Source organism: Athene noctua, chromosome 15, assembly GCF_965140245.1.
Source record: "Athene noctua chromosome 15, bAthNoc1.hap1.1, whole genome shotgun sequence".
Lineage (NCBI taxonomy): Eukaryota > Metazoa > Chordata > Aves > Strigiformes > Strigidae > Athene > Athene noctua.
Window position 1 is genome coordinate 6,513,262 of NC_134051.1, and position 15,131 is coordinate 6,528,392.

General features: G+C 37.7%; 1 protein-coding gene across 3 annotated transcripts in view; it reads right to left on the reverse strand.

Moving 5' to 3' along the window:
• The window catches only part of USP22 (ubiquitin specific peptidase 22), a 111,751-nt gene that overhangs the window by 37,987 nt on the left and 58,633 nt on the right, over nt 1-15,131 (reverse strand). For all 3 annotated transcript variants that reach the window (XM_074919391.1, XM_074919389.1, XM_074919392.1), the window contains one exon: nt 13,447-13,548. In XM_074919391.1, coding sequence (XP_074775492.1) covers nt 13,447-13,548 — 102 coding nt within the window. The remainder of the gene's footprint in view (nt 1-13,446; nt 13,549-15,131) is intronic.

Sequence of the window (15,131 nt, forward strand, 5' to 3'; positions counted from 1 at the left end):
TGAGGGCATTCACACGACAGCCAAGCCCATCTAATAGCTCACCAATGCCAAAAGGGATGTCCCCTTGCACTGAGCTGGCATCTGCTTGAATCCACAGTGATACGGTTCACCTTGCCCATCTGACAGGAAAAGTAGTCTCACCCTGAGGGGATGAACTCATCACTTGCAAACAGTGATGAGTCTTTGACCCATTTGAGCAGGTTCGCACAGCTCACTGTGGGTCAGGACAGAAGGCCAGTGCCAGAATGAGGGGGATGCAGGAACTGCTGGGTGTCTCAGAGACAGCCAGCCCTCATATCCTCTCTACTGTAACAACCTTCCAGCACAGGCAGTTGTCTAAAAGCCATAGGTTGGGTAGCAAGACACCCATAGCCCTGATGCCTGTATCCCTATTCCTACCACATGGCTCTGGAAACCAAAACTAACTGCCCTGCTGCCTCTCGGGAAGGGATGGAGAACAGGTAACGGCTGCTGCTACAGTCAGGGCTGCTAACTATGTCCAATGTCATTTTTAGACTTCATATATATTCTGCATATGAGCTTTTGTATTTGTGGCTCAATGCATCATTCATTCACTTCAGTAATGCAAAAAAAGAGTCACAGGATAATGCAAAGAGATCATCTGGATCTGGTATTTCAGTTCATTTCCTTTGTGTCATACCTGCTAGTGTGTGTCAAGAAAAATTTAAGTTTGCAGCTATCAGCAGTGCTATAAATCAGTTCTGGAGGAGCTCTGCAGTGTCCCTGCATCGTATCATGCCATACCTTCAATTAAAAGCAATCGCATAACTTCTAGACAACACTGGACTAAAGACCCAGCGTGAGATACATGTCTGTAGCTTATTTTAATAAATAATTTCTAGAAGAGATACAGAAATAATCAGCAACAAACAGAGATGAGATTCAAGAAAGGTTACCTGAACTTTGCTGGATTTGTGAGAAAAATGCACATCTCTAAGCACTGACTACCAAAGGCAGCTTTACTATAGATTCTTTCTCAGAGCAACAGATCAACCTTTCCACACATGCTACTCAGACATGTATTGTTGGAAGAACCTAAGGGCAAGCGACATCCTTGGGGCAAATGGATCAAACAAGTTACCAAGAGCATGATCAAACACAAAAAGTGTAGCATTTTATATTATGATTGCACAGATGAGACAAAACCCCCAAGCCAGACAACGATTCCTGAGTGTACACAGTGTGCCAGACACAAAGTGCTCTCTAAACTATACTTACAATATGTCCATCTTTGAACCAATTCACAAACTAATGTGCCAAAACAACGAACCATTTCACAGCCTAGAGGAGTTTCCATTCTTTGCCTTAGGGCACTCTCTACAGTTTCATTTACCTGTAGATAGCTGCAGTTCAGCAGTGTGCAAGCACCGTGTGCCTTTGATTCTCCAGAAAAGAACTGACCAATGATGCTTATTTTTATTTCTGTCTCTCCAGGCTTAAAGCACTTCAAACAAGGCAAGTGATCTCTTTTAATGGTGTGGCCATAGTAAGCCAGGCTGTGAGGTTACAGCCTGTCATTTACTTCGCAGTAACTGTATGCTTGGGTTAAGACCAAGCACACAGATGAGGTAGGAGCACTAGATGTCCTTTAGTTCTCATCCTTCTGATTTGATGGTAATTGGCTCATGTGTGCACACCCTCGGCCTGGTAAAGTGAGTCAGCATTCCTAAAATATCTGGCAATACAAACAAACAAACCTCTTAAAGTTAATTTTTCATACAGTCTCTGTAAATACAGAAGCTGTTTCAAGCAAGACAAGGGACTGCAATTATTTCTTCCCTGGGAATTTAAATTAAGAAACATGCTTCCAAACAAAACAAAGTGTTTTTCACCAGGCCACTGAAAAGCGCATTCAATCTTCCACTAAAATCACAGGAAACATAGCTGTAGAAGATCTTGAGAAGTCACCTGGGCTATCCCGCTACGTCAAGGCAGAATTAACACTACTAAATTGTTCTTCATAAATGTTTCCCTGAATTGTTCTTAAAACTCTTCAGTGATGAAATCCTGCAATATCCCAATGCACTTGTATTCTGAAATGTTCCAGTGTCATCATAGTCAATAAATTAATGCAGAATTTAAGAACTGCAGCAACATTAATATGGAAGATATACACACACCATGAAATCTATACACAAGCTCCTCAACTAGTAGTATTAGAACTTCTGATATAGAATACCTGTGGTTAATACTTCAGATAGCAATAGCTTTACAAAAGCTCCTAAAATGAGGGAGGAGACAACTTGTCCAAGATGCTGCGGTATCACTGGTTTTCTCCACTAGAAATTCCTGGGCACCTGAGTGGCATGAGTCATTTTACTTCTCCATACGCTTCCCCACAGGGAGGAAAAGATAATGGCTACACAAAAACCTTCTGTGGGCAAAATCTAGCCAATGTGCCCCCAAATTGATCACAATTATAGTAACAAGGAACAGATCAGAATACAAGCAAAAATACTTTCCTTTAGAGTAAATGTTTTGCTGTCTTGTAGCTGCAGAGCGTGACAACAATCCTGATACAACCACACAAAGTTCCATGTGACAAGTTCAACAAGGATTGGGTTTTCATCTAGGTAGAGTAAAATAATATTCCAGAAGCAATTTCTCCTGGCCACGATGTGCTGAAAAACTGATTTTAAAATATAAATGTAATAGGCATCTATATGAAATTACTGTCTTCCATAGCTAAGCTTAAGTTTAAAATAAATGTAGGGCAGGAGGGGAAAGGGGAGCTAAAGCCAAGGATCTCTGCAATAGGCAAGATTAATTTTGAACCTCTTGGTAAGTCATCTAGCAGGGAGAGGACCCATGAGCACGTTGCAAATAAAGGCCTCTTTTTTTTTCCTTCAAGAGTATGGAAAAAATGTTAGAAATTATGGTTATAAGAATTTATCTTCTGTATTTTTACTGACCATCTGCATTGCAGAATTGTTTTTCTCTCTCAGGTGTCTCAAGAAGAAATCAGTGCATCACATTCTCAAAACCAGAAAGCTCTACAGCATGTATATTAATGGCAATCATTTGTCTCTATTTGATTCTCAGCTGAAATGAGTAAAACTGAAAGAGACATTAAGTTCTTCAGCAGAACTTGTACTAAACTTCTCTGAATTCTTATCTTGGCATATCAAGACCCACTGAACAAATTTTGTCTGTTGTGCCTCAACCTGATCCAGTCTCTGTCAGGATCTCCTAGCAGTGAGTGAACACATTGGGGAATGCATACATACAATCTGGATCTCAAATATTCAGAACATGCAAGAGAAGAAAACATCTTTCATATATGGCACTGGAAATAATCACATAATGCTTTGACATGTAGTAATAGATTGGATTATCTGATGCCTGTAACACATGATGATCAATTGGCTGGAGGAGAAAGATGAAACACGATGCACTCCAAGCACCCATCACATCATGAGCTAGAGAAACAAAAAGGCACTTATTTTTGCACAGCAGAAAACGTGACATGAAATGCCACAAATAGGTATATGCATTGCACAAAATGCCTTAGTTCAACAGTGAAGCCAGACCCCTTACAACTGTGGTGCTTGTTGTACACTCAGATATACAATAAAGGTACGGAGAAGCTCCTACAGCAACCAAGTAACTGAAATAGAAGCTGCCCTGTCTCACACACCCTACAAAACAAAGTTGAAGGCATTGAAGTCCTATGAACCAGAGCATGAAAATAATGATTAATGTGATAATTACAGGAAGGTCAGGGAGAACAGATAGAAGACACCTCGCGCCAAGAAAAGAACGGCAGTAGGCAAAGAACAGGAACTGTGTTTGTCAAAACAACTGAATGGTCAGTACAGGGTATTATGACAACTAGCCTTTAAAAGCTAGGTAAGTTATAGACCTTTCAAGGTATTTTTATATGGCAACTTGATGGCAAAGCAAAAAGCCTTTATACAAAATAAAATACTTCAAAAAGTGGCACAGAATAAAATATTCTCTTTGCCCTCCCCCAAAGCAGCCAAACTTAAAAGCTCAGTGAGATCTTGCATGATCTGCACAGAAGCATAAGACTTACAGTGAGAATCCTGTGCAGATGGCATCTTTAAAGAACAAGAGGTACTCCCACTAAACTGACAAAATAAAATTCACACCCGCAGCCGTCCTTTCCCCCCAATATCACACCATATGCTGCCTACAAGTTTTTACCCTTCCTCAAAACAGATTTCACAAATTAATAACTTAAGGAGCAGGCTAACTGCCAATGAAATTAAACGCATCCAGATATATTAATATGCACAAATTATTGTTGATGAACTGGCACAGAGCTATTCCAACAATCCACAACACACAAACCATGCCACATGCTGTTTATGCATATCCCTAGTTTCAGTATATACTGTATCTACCTTCTGTCCATACAAAGCCCAACCCTAGAAAGCAGATATGAAAGAGCAGAATGGAAGGTCATAGTAAATATAACCCAAAAGCAATCCACAAAAGAACAAAACTGAGATGGAGATTACTGGCCTTGTTGAAAATGCCATGCTCTCCATAATGACACGGAGTTAATCAGGTTAAAATACAGCGGTAAAGTTCGTTCCTTTGATTTGGGCTGGGGTTTATTAATACTAAGAAAAAGAACCTTCTCGGGCTAAGGGTGCGTCTCTGCCCATGACAATGCAACAGGCACAAGTTAAGGCTGCAGTAAGCGTAGCTACACAGGCTAATTCCAAACTTCCTTATCTGGCTCTTGATTTAGAGATTATGAAAGTATCTTTGCATTGACTGCACCACTGTACAGAGAAAATATACCCTCCATTTCAAGAAAGGCTTTGGTTTTTAGAGATGACTGCACGATATTGACAAAAAGAGCAATAGTCTAGCTTGGTGTAGTGTGGTCAAGAAAAGAAAAGACGTACCTGCTGACCTCAGGGTTTGCTGTCAAAGAAGGGTAAGGTCTGCTGTCTGTTCTGACATTTCAGAAAGCCAAGCACTTAACATATGTTTTTCTGTAAGCATCCACTGTTTTCTTTTTTAAAGCCAGTTAACCACTACTTAAAGAACTGCTCTGATAAATTTTCTTTAATTTTAAACAAACAAAAAAATACTTTATCTAAATAAAGGTGTCTTGCTCAGAGGGCCAGAATCAAATTCTGGCTATATATTGCTGTTGTTTTTTTCTTGATAAGAAACCTCCCATTCCCATAAAAACCTATTCAAGCAGATGATGACAAGTGACTAACATTTACTATATTTTTCATGTTAAAAGCCTAATGTTTTGACTGCATATTGAAGTTATATAATGACTTAGTGAAAAAAGCACAGCACAGGAAAAAAATTAACTACCATTAGAGAGATAGGTAAGACACATAATTGAGTCAGCAAACATTTTACACTTGAAAGTTGAATCAGCATCTAGGAGGGAAATAAAAAAAAAAGGCTTTTTTTGTGCTGCTACCTGGCTGGATCCAAATGATAAAGTTTTCACCTGAAGAAGTGCAGAACACTGTTTTAGAAAAGTCAAACTGAAACACTATCTGTAAACTAAAAATTATGTGTATGGATCATTAACAACCATAGATCCACTGTTCAGAAAAAAATAAGGTTTGAGTTAGAAGTCCGGAACATGATCCAAGCCTTGGATTAAGAACCCTGTCTTCTAAGGAATTTCACATTGTGAACACAGACACTGTACCTTCCTTTGTCTCAAATCCCCAAGAGACACCTAGAGTTACAAAATTTAAGTATTTTTTTAAGCACGTAATATGAATGGCAATTTTCCAAGACAAGATAACAGAAAAATTCAACCTCAACTGCAATCTGCTTATTTCACATACAAGTAGTTTTAACTTTGTACAGTCTGCAGAGGCTGTATGAGATAAATATCCCTGGAGATTAGAAACCCAGCTTTATAAACTTTGATGCTTATTATTGTAGCTATGAACACGTCTATACATTCGTGTCTCTCTCTGCTCTTATTTCCACACTAATAAAACACACAAAACAAGCTTTACAGGGAAGGAAAAAAGACAAACCATTCACATTTTTTTAAATATTTTTTTAAAAAGATTTCTAAAACCTTTATGAAAACACCCTACTCCTCAGACAGCAAATATAACCAAAGGTTCTACTCAGCTTGCTATTCTGTTTTAAACTAAACCACTCCCACATAAAGCCATGCAAATGAAAGCCTGCAAGCACACCCCTGAACCTTAGAATCTCCTCCAGAACACATTTAGCACATCACTGCAAAAGCTGTTTTCAATGCCAACCTACCACAAAGCTCAAGCTTCAAGGTAACTTCTCCTCAGAATTGTTTTCTGACATTTTGTTAATTTGTACTGGAAACAAAGCAAAGGCATGGCATTTATTCTGTACACAGATATTGCAAAAAACCCCAAAGTATCGTATTTCTGAAAGCTGCTAAGAATATTCCTGATCTACAGAAGTTACGTCTGGTGGTTTCTTCAACAATCCACACACTACTACAAGATGATCAACTTAAAAATACAGCGAGGCCTAACAAGGGCCAAAACTAGCCATGACTTCCTTGAACATATAATTTTATTTTCCAAGCTATCCCACTACTATTGCCTGTTACTCCCTGAAGAAGAGATGTTAACTGGTTTATACTTCAACTTGTTACAGTATTTTAACTTGAAAGCAGGACTAAACCCTTGGGGAAAAAAGTTCTTTGTAAAGGGAATCTGTATCCTTCTTTCATTAATCTTTACAAGCTGAAAAACATGCCCTGCAAGTTTCAACTATTCTTCAATCATCAAGCAAAAGATAGGCAAATATTTTATATTAGTTACTTCCAAAGAGCTTTTTTTTCACTTGGGGAGGAGGGCCGTGTATAAAGGTTGAAAAGGAAAACCATAAACTTTGATGTTATCCATATATACCACAGCAGGAACAGTAAACGGTGTAAGCCAAAAAAGTAATTTTGATTTCAGCCTTACTACTGATTTTTAAAAAGTAAATTGATAAATATGAGATAACTGATTTCAGAATCTTTGAAGACAAGAAGGAATTCATGTGATTATGTCATATTTACTTAAAAACGTATTAAGCTAAATAGGCAACAACATAGGCCACGTTATCACTGATGCCAGCTTCTCAAAGAATTTCTCTTCTTCACATGGGATCCTAAAAAGCCCCAAAAGTTTAAATTTTAAGAAGTTTAAAATTTACTTCCTGACTTACTCTAATTTCAAGCCTTACTAAGGTGACAATCCAAGAGTAGTTAATCTTTGCTGGCTTTGCTGTAGACAAACAAAACTATGGCTTGGACGCAGCATGGCTTGCTGTCAGCAAAAGGAGGTTCCCCCTTACTTCCAGCCAGACACCCCACTCCTGTGCTGCCCCCTCCTCACGCCAGCTTTGTGCATGTGTCAGAACCTTTGCCAGTGCAGCAACACAGGAGAACATTGCTCTTGCAAAACCACCACCACCAAAAAGCACAAAGCTTTCTGCCAGGTTAATGAACCCACCAGACTGCAATCAGCTTGACAGCACAAGAGTGAATGCCCAGGAGAGGGTGGGACCATGTGGCTGGAATTACGGAGAAGCGTACACAAGTGTGAAGACAAAAAAAGGATTGTCCTCTGACAGAATAAAGCTGTCTACCTCAGTTGTAACATATGTCTTCAGTCTCAGCAGGTATTAGGTGAAGTATACTGCTCATCCTTTTGCTTAAAGCATAGCACCAGCATGGAAGGAGGAGAGAGGAAAAGATAATAATGTATTGCTTTCATCAGAAATGCATTTTAGAGTTTGGTTCTTTTAATGTTCATTAAAGTGTATGTTTTTGTGAAACCATGACATGAAATGAAAACGTGAACAGGACAACTCATACTGAAAGACATCAGCTTATGTCCTTTCTGCAAGAGGGCCTAAAAGTCGATCAAATATTAAGATGGCAAGAGCAGAACCCCCCCTCTCGTTCCTGAGTGAAGCCAGCCTGGGAGCAAATAAGCATTCTGAGGAAGTGCTGGTTATTAGTAAACTCTCCAAATGTGAAGGTAAGATGACTGACTTTTCTGCAACAAAAGTTTCTATAACAAAAGTTTCCTCACTCCAAGCAGGTAAACATGTAGGGACTTTGGTGATAATGTGATCTTCCCTAAGCTTACCCAGGAGTAATTAAATCATAGATAGATAACTAAATCAATGACTGCTCTGAAGATAACCCATACAAAGTGATATTACAGCAGTGATGCAAACTGCCTTCTGGCCCCAGCTTTAGAAAACTAGGTGACATGCTCTCAGACAACAAAAATACACAAAAAGGCTACTGAAATATCAAAACTGGAATTTCTTTTTGAAAAGCCTTTTGCAAAGGAAAGCTTTATATTTTATATTGCTAAATAGGTAAAATTTGACAAGACTTTCTAAAAGCAAATCTGTACAAATTTCAGCAAGTAAATCACAGGTTATGTTTTAGAATTCTTAAAAGATTCACGCCCCTCGAATTTTTCTAAAACTTCCCTGGGAGCTTTGAGAGGAAAGAGAGTTTTATATTTACTTTTACTCTCGGGTTTATCAATTTTAGACTTAGAAAAAAACAACTCAGAGCTCATGACAAGGTAAAACAGGAACAGAAGCATCTCTCTGATAAAAGGGTGGCATTTTTTGATTTTATTAATCCAACCTTTTAGGAAACAGTTTTCCAACTTCCAATGATTCCAAATTATCATTCTAATTACGATGAAAAAAATAGTCACAGAGGAAACATTCACCTGAGTAGTCTTAAAGGTGGTTTCCTTTCACCACACAGCAGTCTAAAAAAAAAATTAAGAATCAGGAAGACTTCTACTCAAGGTGCACTTGGTCAGAATTTCAAATATAAAAGTATTACTGCTTACAAATCAGTAACTTTTAAATTTAAGTTAATGCTAAAAATTTTGTGCTGTACCAAACCATGTTTTTCATTCCATTTTTCCATCTGAGCTACCTTCAGTAGCATTAAACTAGAGAAAGTACACCAAAAAGCTGGTACCTTCACAAAAAACTTCCAAGTACTAATGTAGTCTTCAACACCTTCAAGTTACCGCTACTTCTACAGAAGTGGAAACGCTCCTGGTAGCTTGTCTAGAGAACAGAAATATTTTCCAGGCTACTGTTCCTCTTCCCTTGCCACCTTTACATGGGAGCTCTGCTGCAATATTTATTCCACTCATGCTGCTCTTAGTCACATCACACTGCTTAGCGTTGCACAGCTGCAAAAACCACCTGCTACTCCGATGCAGCTATTGTTTTTGCCACCTCCCCCACACCTCATCATTCTTTCTGAAAAGGATTTGCTCAGTCTCCTATAAAGGCTATCCCCTCTGCCTTTTTGCAACACTGCAAATGGGAATCCCAGGTGGCTCCTGCTAATTACCCATGTGCCTTGGGAGTCTAATTCTTCCTATTGTTAATATACCAATCTTTAGCCACAAAGTCACTTCATATGCTAATCAGAGACCAGCTGATCCCAAGCTAATACTTCATGTACTCAGGAGAACTGATCTGCTGGGGGTATTAGTGATCGCAGAGCAGACAAGCTTTGGAAACAGTTCCCAAAAGACACTGTATCACTTTCGCTTCCAGTCCAACCCCGTAATAAAAACATTTGCTTGTGAACTTAGAGCTTGGTCACTACCCTCACTTGCTGAGGGGCAGCCTCTTCACAGGCAAGAAGAGAGTGAAAAAAATAGATTTTCCTTTTACACTGTTAGAATCCAGTTTAATAATTGTTAAGTCTTATCTAATTTTTCATATAAAAGTTTTGGTGTTTATAGGATGGTTGAAACACCAGCTTCAACCCAAAATCAAGATGAGCATTTCCGTGAATTGAAATATTCTATGAATTGAATAGTCGGAGCCAAGATTCAGTACTGCTGCTGAGAACGTACAATAACTTGGGAATTTTTTTACCCTCCACTCACTCTCTACATTTCCCAGAACATGCCATCCCTTCAGCCTGATCTAGTTGAGCTGAAAACAACCATGCCAGCACAATAAAAAATGCAGCATGCTATAGCATCTGGGGCACAAGGTCTGAGAATGTCTTGACCTGATACTGCTACCAACAAGTGTATGTTTATGGTCTGAGTAGACAACACACTCTTCTTGAATGTTCTGAAGTACAGAAACTCCATCAGTTTTTCAAGTCTGATAGAAAATCAGAATATGAAATGCCTCACAAGATTCACACGATGCGAGGATTTTTCATCATGGCTTCCTGCATGCAGATAGCTCAACATCTCCACGTGGTTAACTGAGTCACTTTGAAGACACTTATGTGCAATGCTGGGAAGAGCCCTTAGTGTATATCCCGACAGGCAGGAATCAGCACAGCTTCTATAGCCTGTAGCAGTGCCCAATCTTGAGTTTTCATTTAAAAGCAATTTGCTCGATGACTAAATAATGATTCAAGCAAAGTTACCTATTCTATCTTCCTACTAGCTGGAAAAATATCTATGAGATTGAAACACACACAGTTTTGAAAGAGAACCAAGCAAAATCTAGGAGCTTTGTTGTTTTTTCATTGAGTTTTGGGGATTTTGTTGTTTTGTTTGGTTTTTTTTTTTGTTTTTTTTTTTTTTTTTTTCCCTGAGAATATGAACAAGAAGTTCCTCCTTCAATGGGTTTCAAATTGTCATGTAAGTGAAAACATAATTTTATTTCACTAAATTAAAAGCTAGGAGTTTTGCACAGTACTTCCTCTAATGAACCACCAGTTCAATCCTCCATTATAACACATTCATTTCATGACTGAGTATTCTTCAGATTTAATTTATGGTGCCAATGAAAGACAAAGGATCCTGCAGCTGTATAAAAGTTCAAGCAGCTCAAAAAGTACCAGATACATCCAGCTGTTTGAGAAGCATCATGAGATTGCTACAAATCTCGGAAAAAAATCCCTTTATGTACAAAAAAAGATCTGTCAGAGTAAAACATTCACTTAAATGAGCGTCATAAAAATAATACAGATGTAACAGAAAACTACAAAACATATTTTACCACTTAAGTGTGTTCTAGATATGAATAAAATCAAGTTTAATGTATTTTATTATTAGCACTCAAAATCATATGCGAGCCCTTCACATACAAGTGAAGTATCATTTCAAGGCCACGCCTGTCAAGGTTGCAGAGTATTGTCCCACCTACTTTTAATTATAAATACTAATGCACTTGTCTTACACAAACACTGAAACAGGCATTGGCACATAACCCTTTCAGAAGGTCATTGCAGAGCTTTTAAACATGCTGTCTCCCAACTGACATCAGTGTATCTCTGGAGGGAAGACAGAAAACAGCAAACATCCCTGGCCTTCCTCTTAAAACAGCTTTGCAGAGAGCATTTTATACATAAATGGCAGCTGGTTATGCTTTAACAGACTCTTTTGTAAACAGAACTGATCAACAGATGTGCAATGCTTATTGTAGATGGTTATCAACACCATCTTCATTTTCAGAACCAATAAAAACTGGACATTATGCCTATTCTCTGAGCCATTTACCTACCTCAGAAGATAAACTGGATTCACTAATATCTGCTATGGGATTGATAAAAAGTTGATGTCAAAAGAATTGAGTATTAGAAAAAAAGAGAAATGGGAATGTCCAGATAATTGCAGCATTTCAGTCTGCATATAGGCTCTTCACTGATCTGAAACTGCAAACAGACAAGTCAACGTGAGGAAAGTGAAGGGAAAAAGACTCTGAAGCAGATATATATTTAGCAGCAGGTTAGATGGAGAGAAAAGGCTCAAGGACAATGGCGGGTCTTTTCTTCCTTCAGCTAAACCCCCAATGTATTTTTGTGAAAGAAAGCTAGTCTTTTGCTTTTAACTGTAGCCCAAAACTGCATTGTGTCTCCTGGGTGCTTTGATTTTTTTTTTTTCTCTCTTTCTGAATCTCAGCACATAGACAGCTCCAGGGCTCAGTAGGAGAAATTATTAAAAGCATGCCTGCAGAAGTAAAGAGATCAGTCATTTCCCTTATCCCCTGTGTTCCATGAGCACTCCCCCGCCCATGCAGTGTTGTATGAGATTTCATGCAACCAGACATGTCCTTTTTAAACAGACTGAAAAATTTAAAATCCTTTAAGAGCAGGCATGGCATTCCTTCAAATTGGAAAAAGAAACACAGAAATGTGCTACAGTTCCTCTGAAAGGTCACATTCACCTTCAAAATTCTAACAAACTTTTTTTTCCCTGTGAAGTTCTATTATCTTAAGTAATTTGTAAGAGTCTTTACAAAACATACTAGAGTTTCATAAAACACAAAATTCCAGTGTGCACGATGCAAGCAATCTTTGCCTGGTTATTTTTTTCCTAGGCTGCTTGAAGTTTCCAAAGTCCAGATGTTTTCCAACTGTCTTTCCTGTTCCACTATTGCAAATGCATAGGTCCTTCCTTTAGAATTACCATTCTATAGACATTTTCAACTTACTACAACTTACTCTATGCTTCTCAGTCCATTTTTCAAAATAAATATACACATATTTTGGACTAAATATGACTTACTGTATTAGAAACATGACATTAGAAAGTTTTAACAATTATGTTCAGAGTATTTTGACAAAAGCAAATGTGCTGAAAGCGTGATGCACTCATAAAACAGTAAGTAGCCTAAAAAATAGGAAAAAACTTCCTGGACAGTTTCCTTCTTCCACTCTCTATAGCTACATCTCCAACCTTGTATCTTCACTATTAAAGTGTTACTGTGTATTTAACAGTATAGGAAAATGCCCAATAATCTTCATTAGAGCTTGTCCGGAAGCTGGTTTTAACCCCCTACTCCCCCAACCTAAAGACAACAGAAAAAAATTGGAAAATGCTGTTCATTTCCATCACCCTTACCCAAATACTCTCCAGCTGTAAGTAGATATGCCCACATTTCAAAGAGTTTTTTGCTCCAGACTACTGAACTCTAAATATTAAACATTTGATATGCATTTCAAAACTGCTATTTGACATACACTGGAGAACAAATTGCATTTTTTCAGTGTCAATATGAAATTGAAGAGATCCCATTTAGAGTTTAGAAAATGAAGCAGAAAGACATCACTGTGCTCATTCTGTCTTCTAAAACCAGATTTGCCAATAGACCGCAATAGTTAAGGATACATCCCAACTACAGGCTTTCCCTTCATAAACCTGCTTGGAATATCTGATGAAGACTGAATTGAGATAACCATCACTGCTTTCTATTAAAGTCTTTAAATGCAGATTGTCAAAAAAAGTTCTGGTTTATAGCTGTTGAATAGATAAAACATCATCAGTACATGACAGAGCAGATATCCTTCTACAGTGAGAAAGAAAGTGTAAAATAATCTTATTTTGTTATCCTAATGGTTAAGGAAATCCACTAGAATTGCCTCAGGGTAAGAACATTTATGGAAAACCAACACAGAAATTTGAACATACAAGTGGCTGAGAATTGGCTTCAGAAATAATTTCTAGAACTTACCTATGGTGCAGTTCGTGGTTATTTTTCTCCGCTTGGGGTTGTGTCGTAGCAATTCTAACTCTCGTTTGGTTGGTTCCCATGTTGAATACTTCTCTCCAATGCCTAAGCAGATGAAAAGAAAGTTTCAGGAAGTTGTTTAGTAAAAGGATTAAAAACTCTGTTCAAGTAAGAACTTTTAACATGCTGTCCATTAAGTTAGATTCAATCTATGTACAACTACAAGATGCTGATTTATTCTTACACCTCTCCAACAAATAATGTTCAGAAAGATATCAATCTTCCAACAAATAAGAGCTAAAAGAAAAAAAGAAAAGCACTTCTTTACTTATAAAGAATACCTAGCCCAAATAAATTTTCCATTGTTGGATTATAATCCTCCTTTCAGTCAAAAAGAAATTCTAGCACAAGAATAAATCCACTATTACGCAAAAATGCATTTCTTTGTGCTCAGAGGTCAATGACAGAACCACCACGTGATTTTAGGCGAAGATATGGGATAACAGAGAATCTCATCACTGAACTATGCAAGTTATTGAATAAATCAAAACTGACCCAACTTAATGGACAGATACAGACTTAATCTTTACAGACGAGCAGCAGAATTAGTAATTCAATATATTAAACAGTTACTATATGTCTTAGGATATACCATTACAGAATATGACCTCTCCTTAGAACCACTGACGTAGGACTGGATGTTATCAAGTTCTAATACTCAAGACTCACTTTACTGACATATCTAACATTGTCTACAAATAAAATTAGTAGTAGGTTTAAACATAACCCTCCTCCCATGAATCAACTAAAACTCTCCAAATACATAACTACCCTTTCTCATGAGCTGCAGCTAAAATCTATCATTATTCTCTTTAAACATCAACACTGTATTTCCAATACATTTCTTTTGTTCAAAGGAAAGTGCAGTAGGAATGAGTCAGGTAAGTAGTACAGAGAATAGATCTGAAGTAAGCACAGAGTTGTGTTCAGTGTAAACCTGATACAAGAGAAACACAACAGTGACGACTCGTGCTGACCAGCTACGTACTGCTGCAGCATTCTATGTAGCACAGAGAAATTACTATGCAAGGTCAGTTACAGTGAGTCACAAAAGCATCTTGGCATTAAAAATAAAGAATAATAAGATGACAAGCAATCTATTCTAAAACTGAGGATTAAAGTCAATTAAGAGTTATTTTTCACAGAATGTGAGAAGCAGAAACAGTGCTGTGCTACAGAAAATAAATTATAAATCATACATATGAAAAGGAGAGTAGAAAATATAGCTAGAGGCTTACACATTCTGCATAATATACATTAAATTTTAATAGCTCTTTGATCTTCATTTTCAGAAATAGCTATGCTTGTCAGAAGCTACCCACCCAAAAATGTTCAATTCATAGTTACGACTGACCCTCTAGGTTCTAGTAATAAAAGGTCTCATTTTCAGATTGAGGACTAGAAAATTCTTATTTACATGGATGCACCCATCTCTCGCTTTGATTCAACAATAGATTATGCAAGAAGCATAAGAAAGAATACCAGAATCATAATAGTCCCTTTCCTTTATCCAAGGTTCAGCATCAAGCTACACACCCAGGAAAACAGAAAAGGAAACTAATTACTGTGTAACAGATTGATGAGATAAAACAGCTGCAATGCTTTGAATACACTATACAGTACGCATA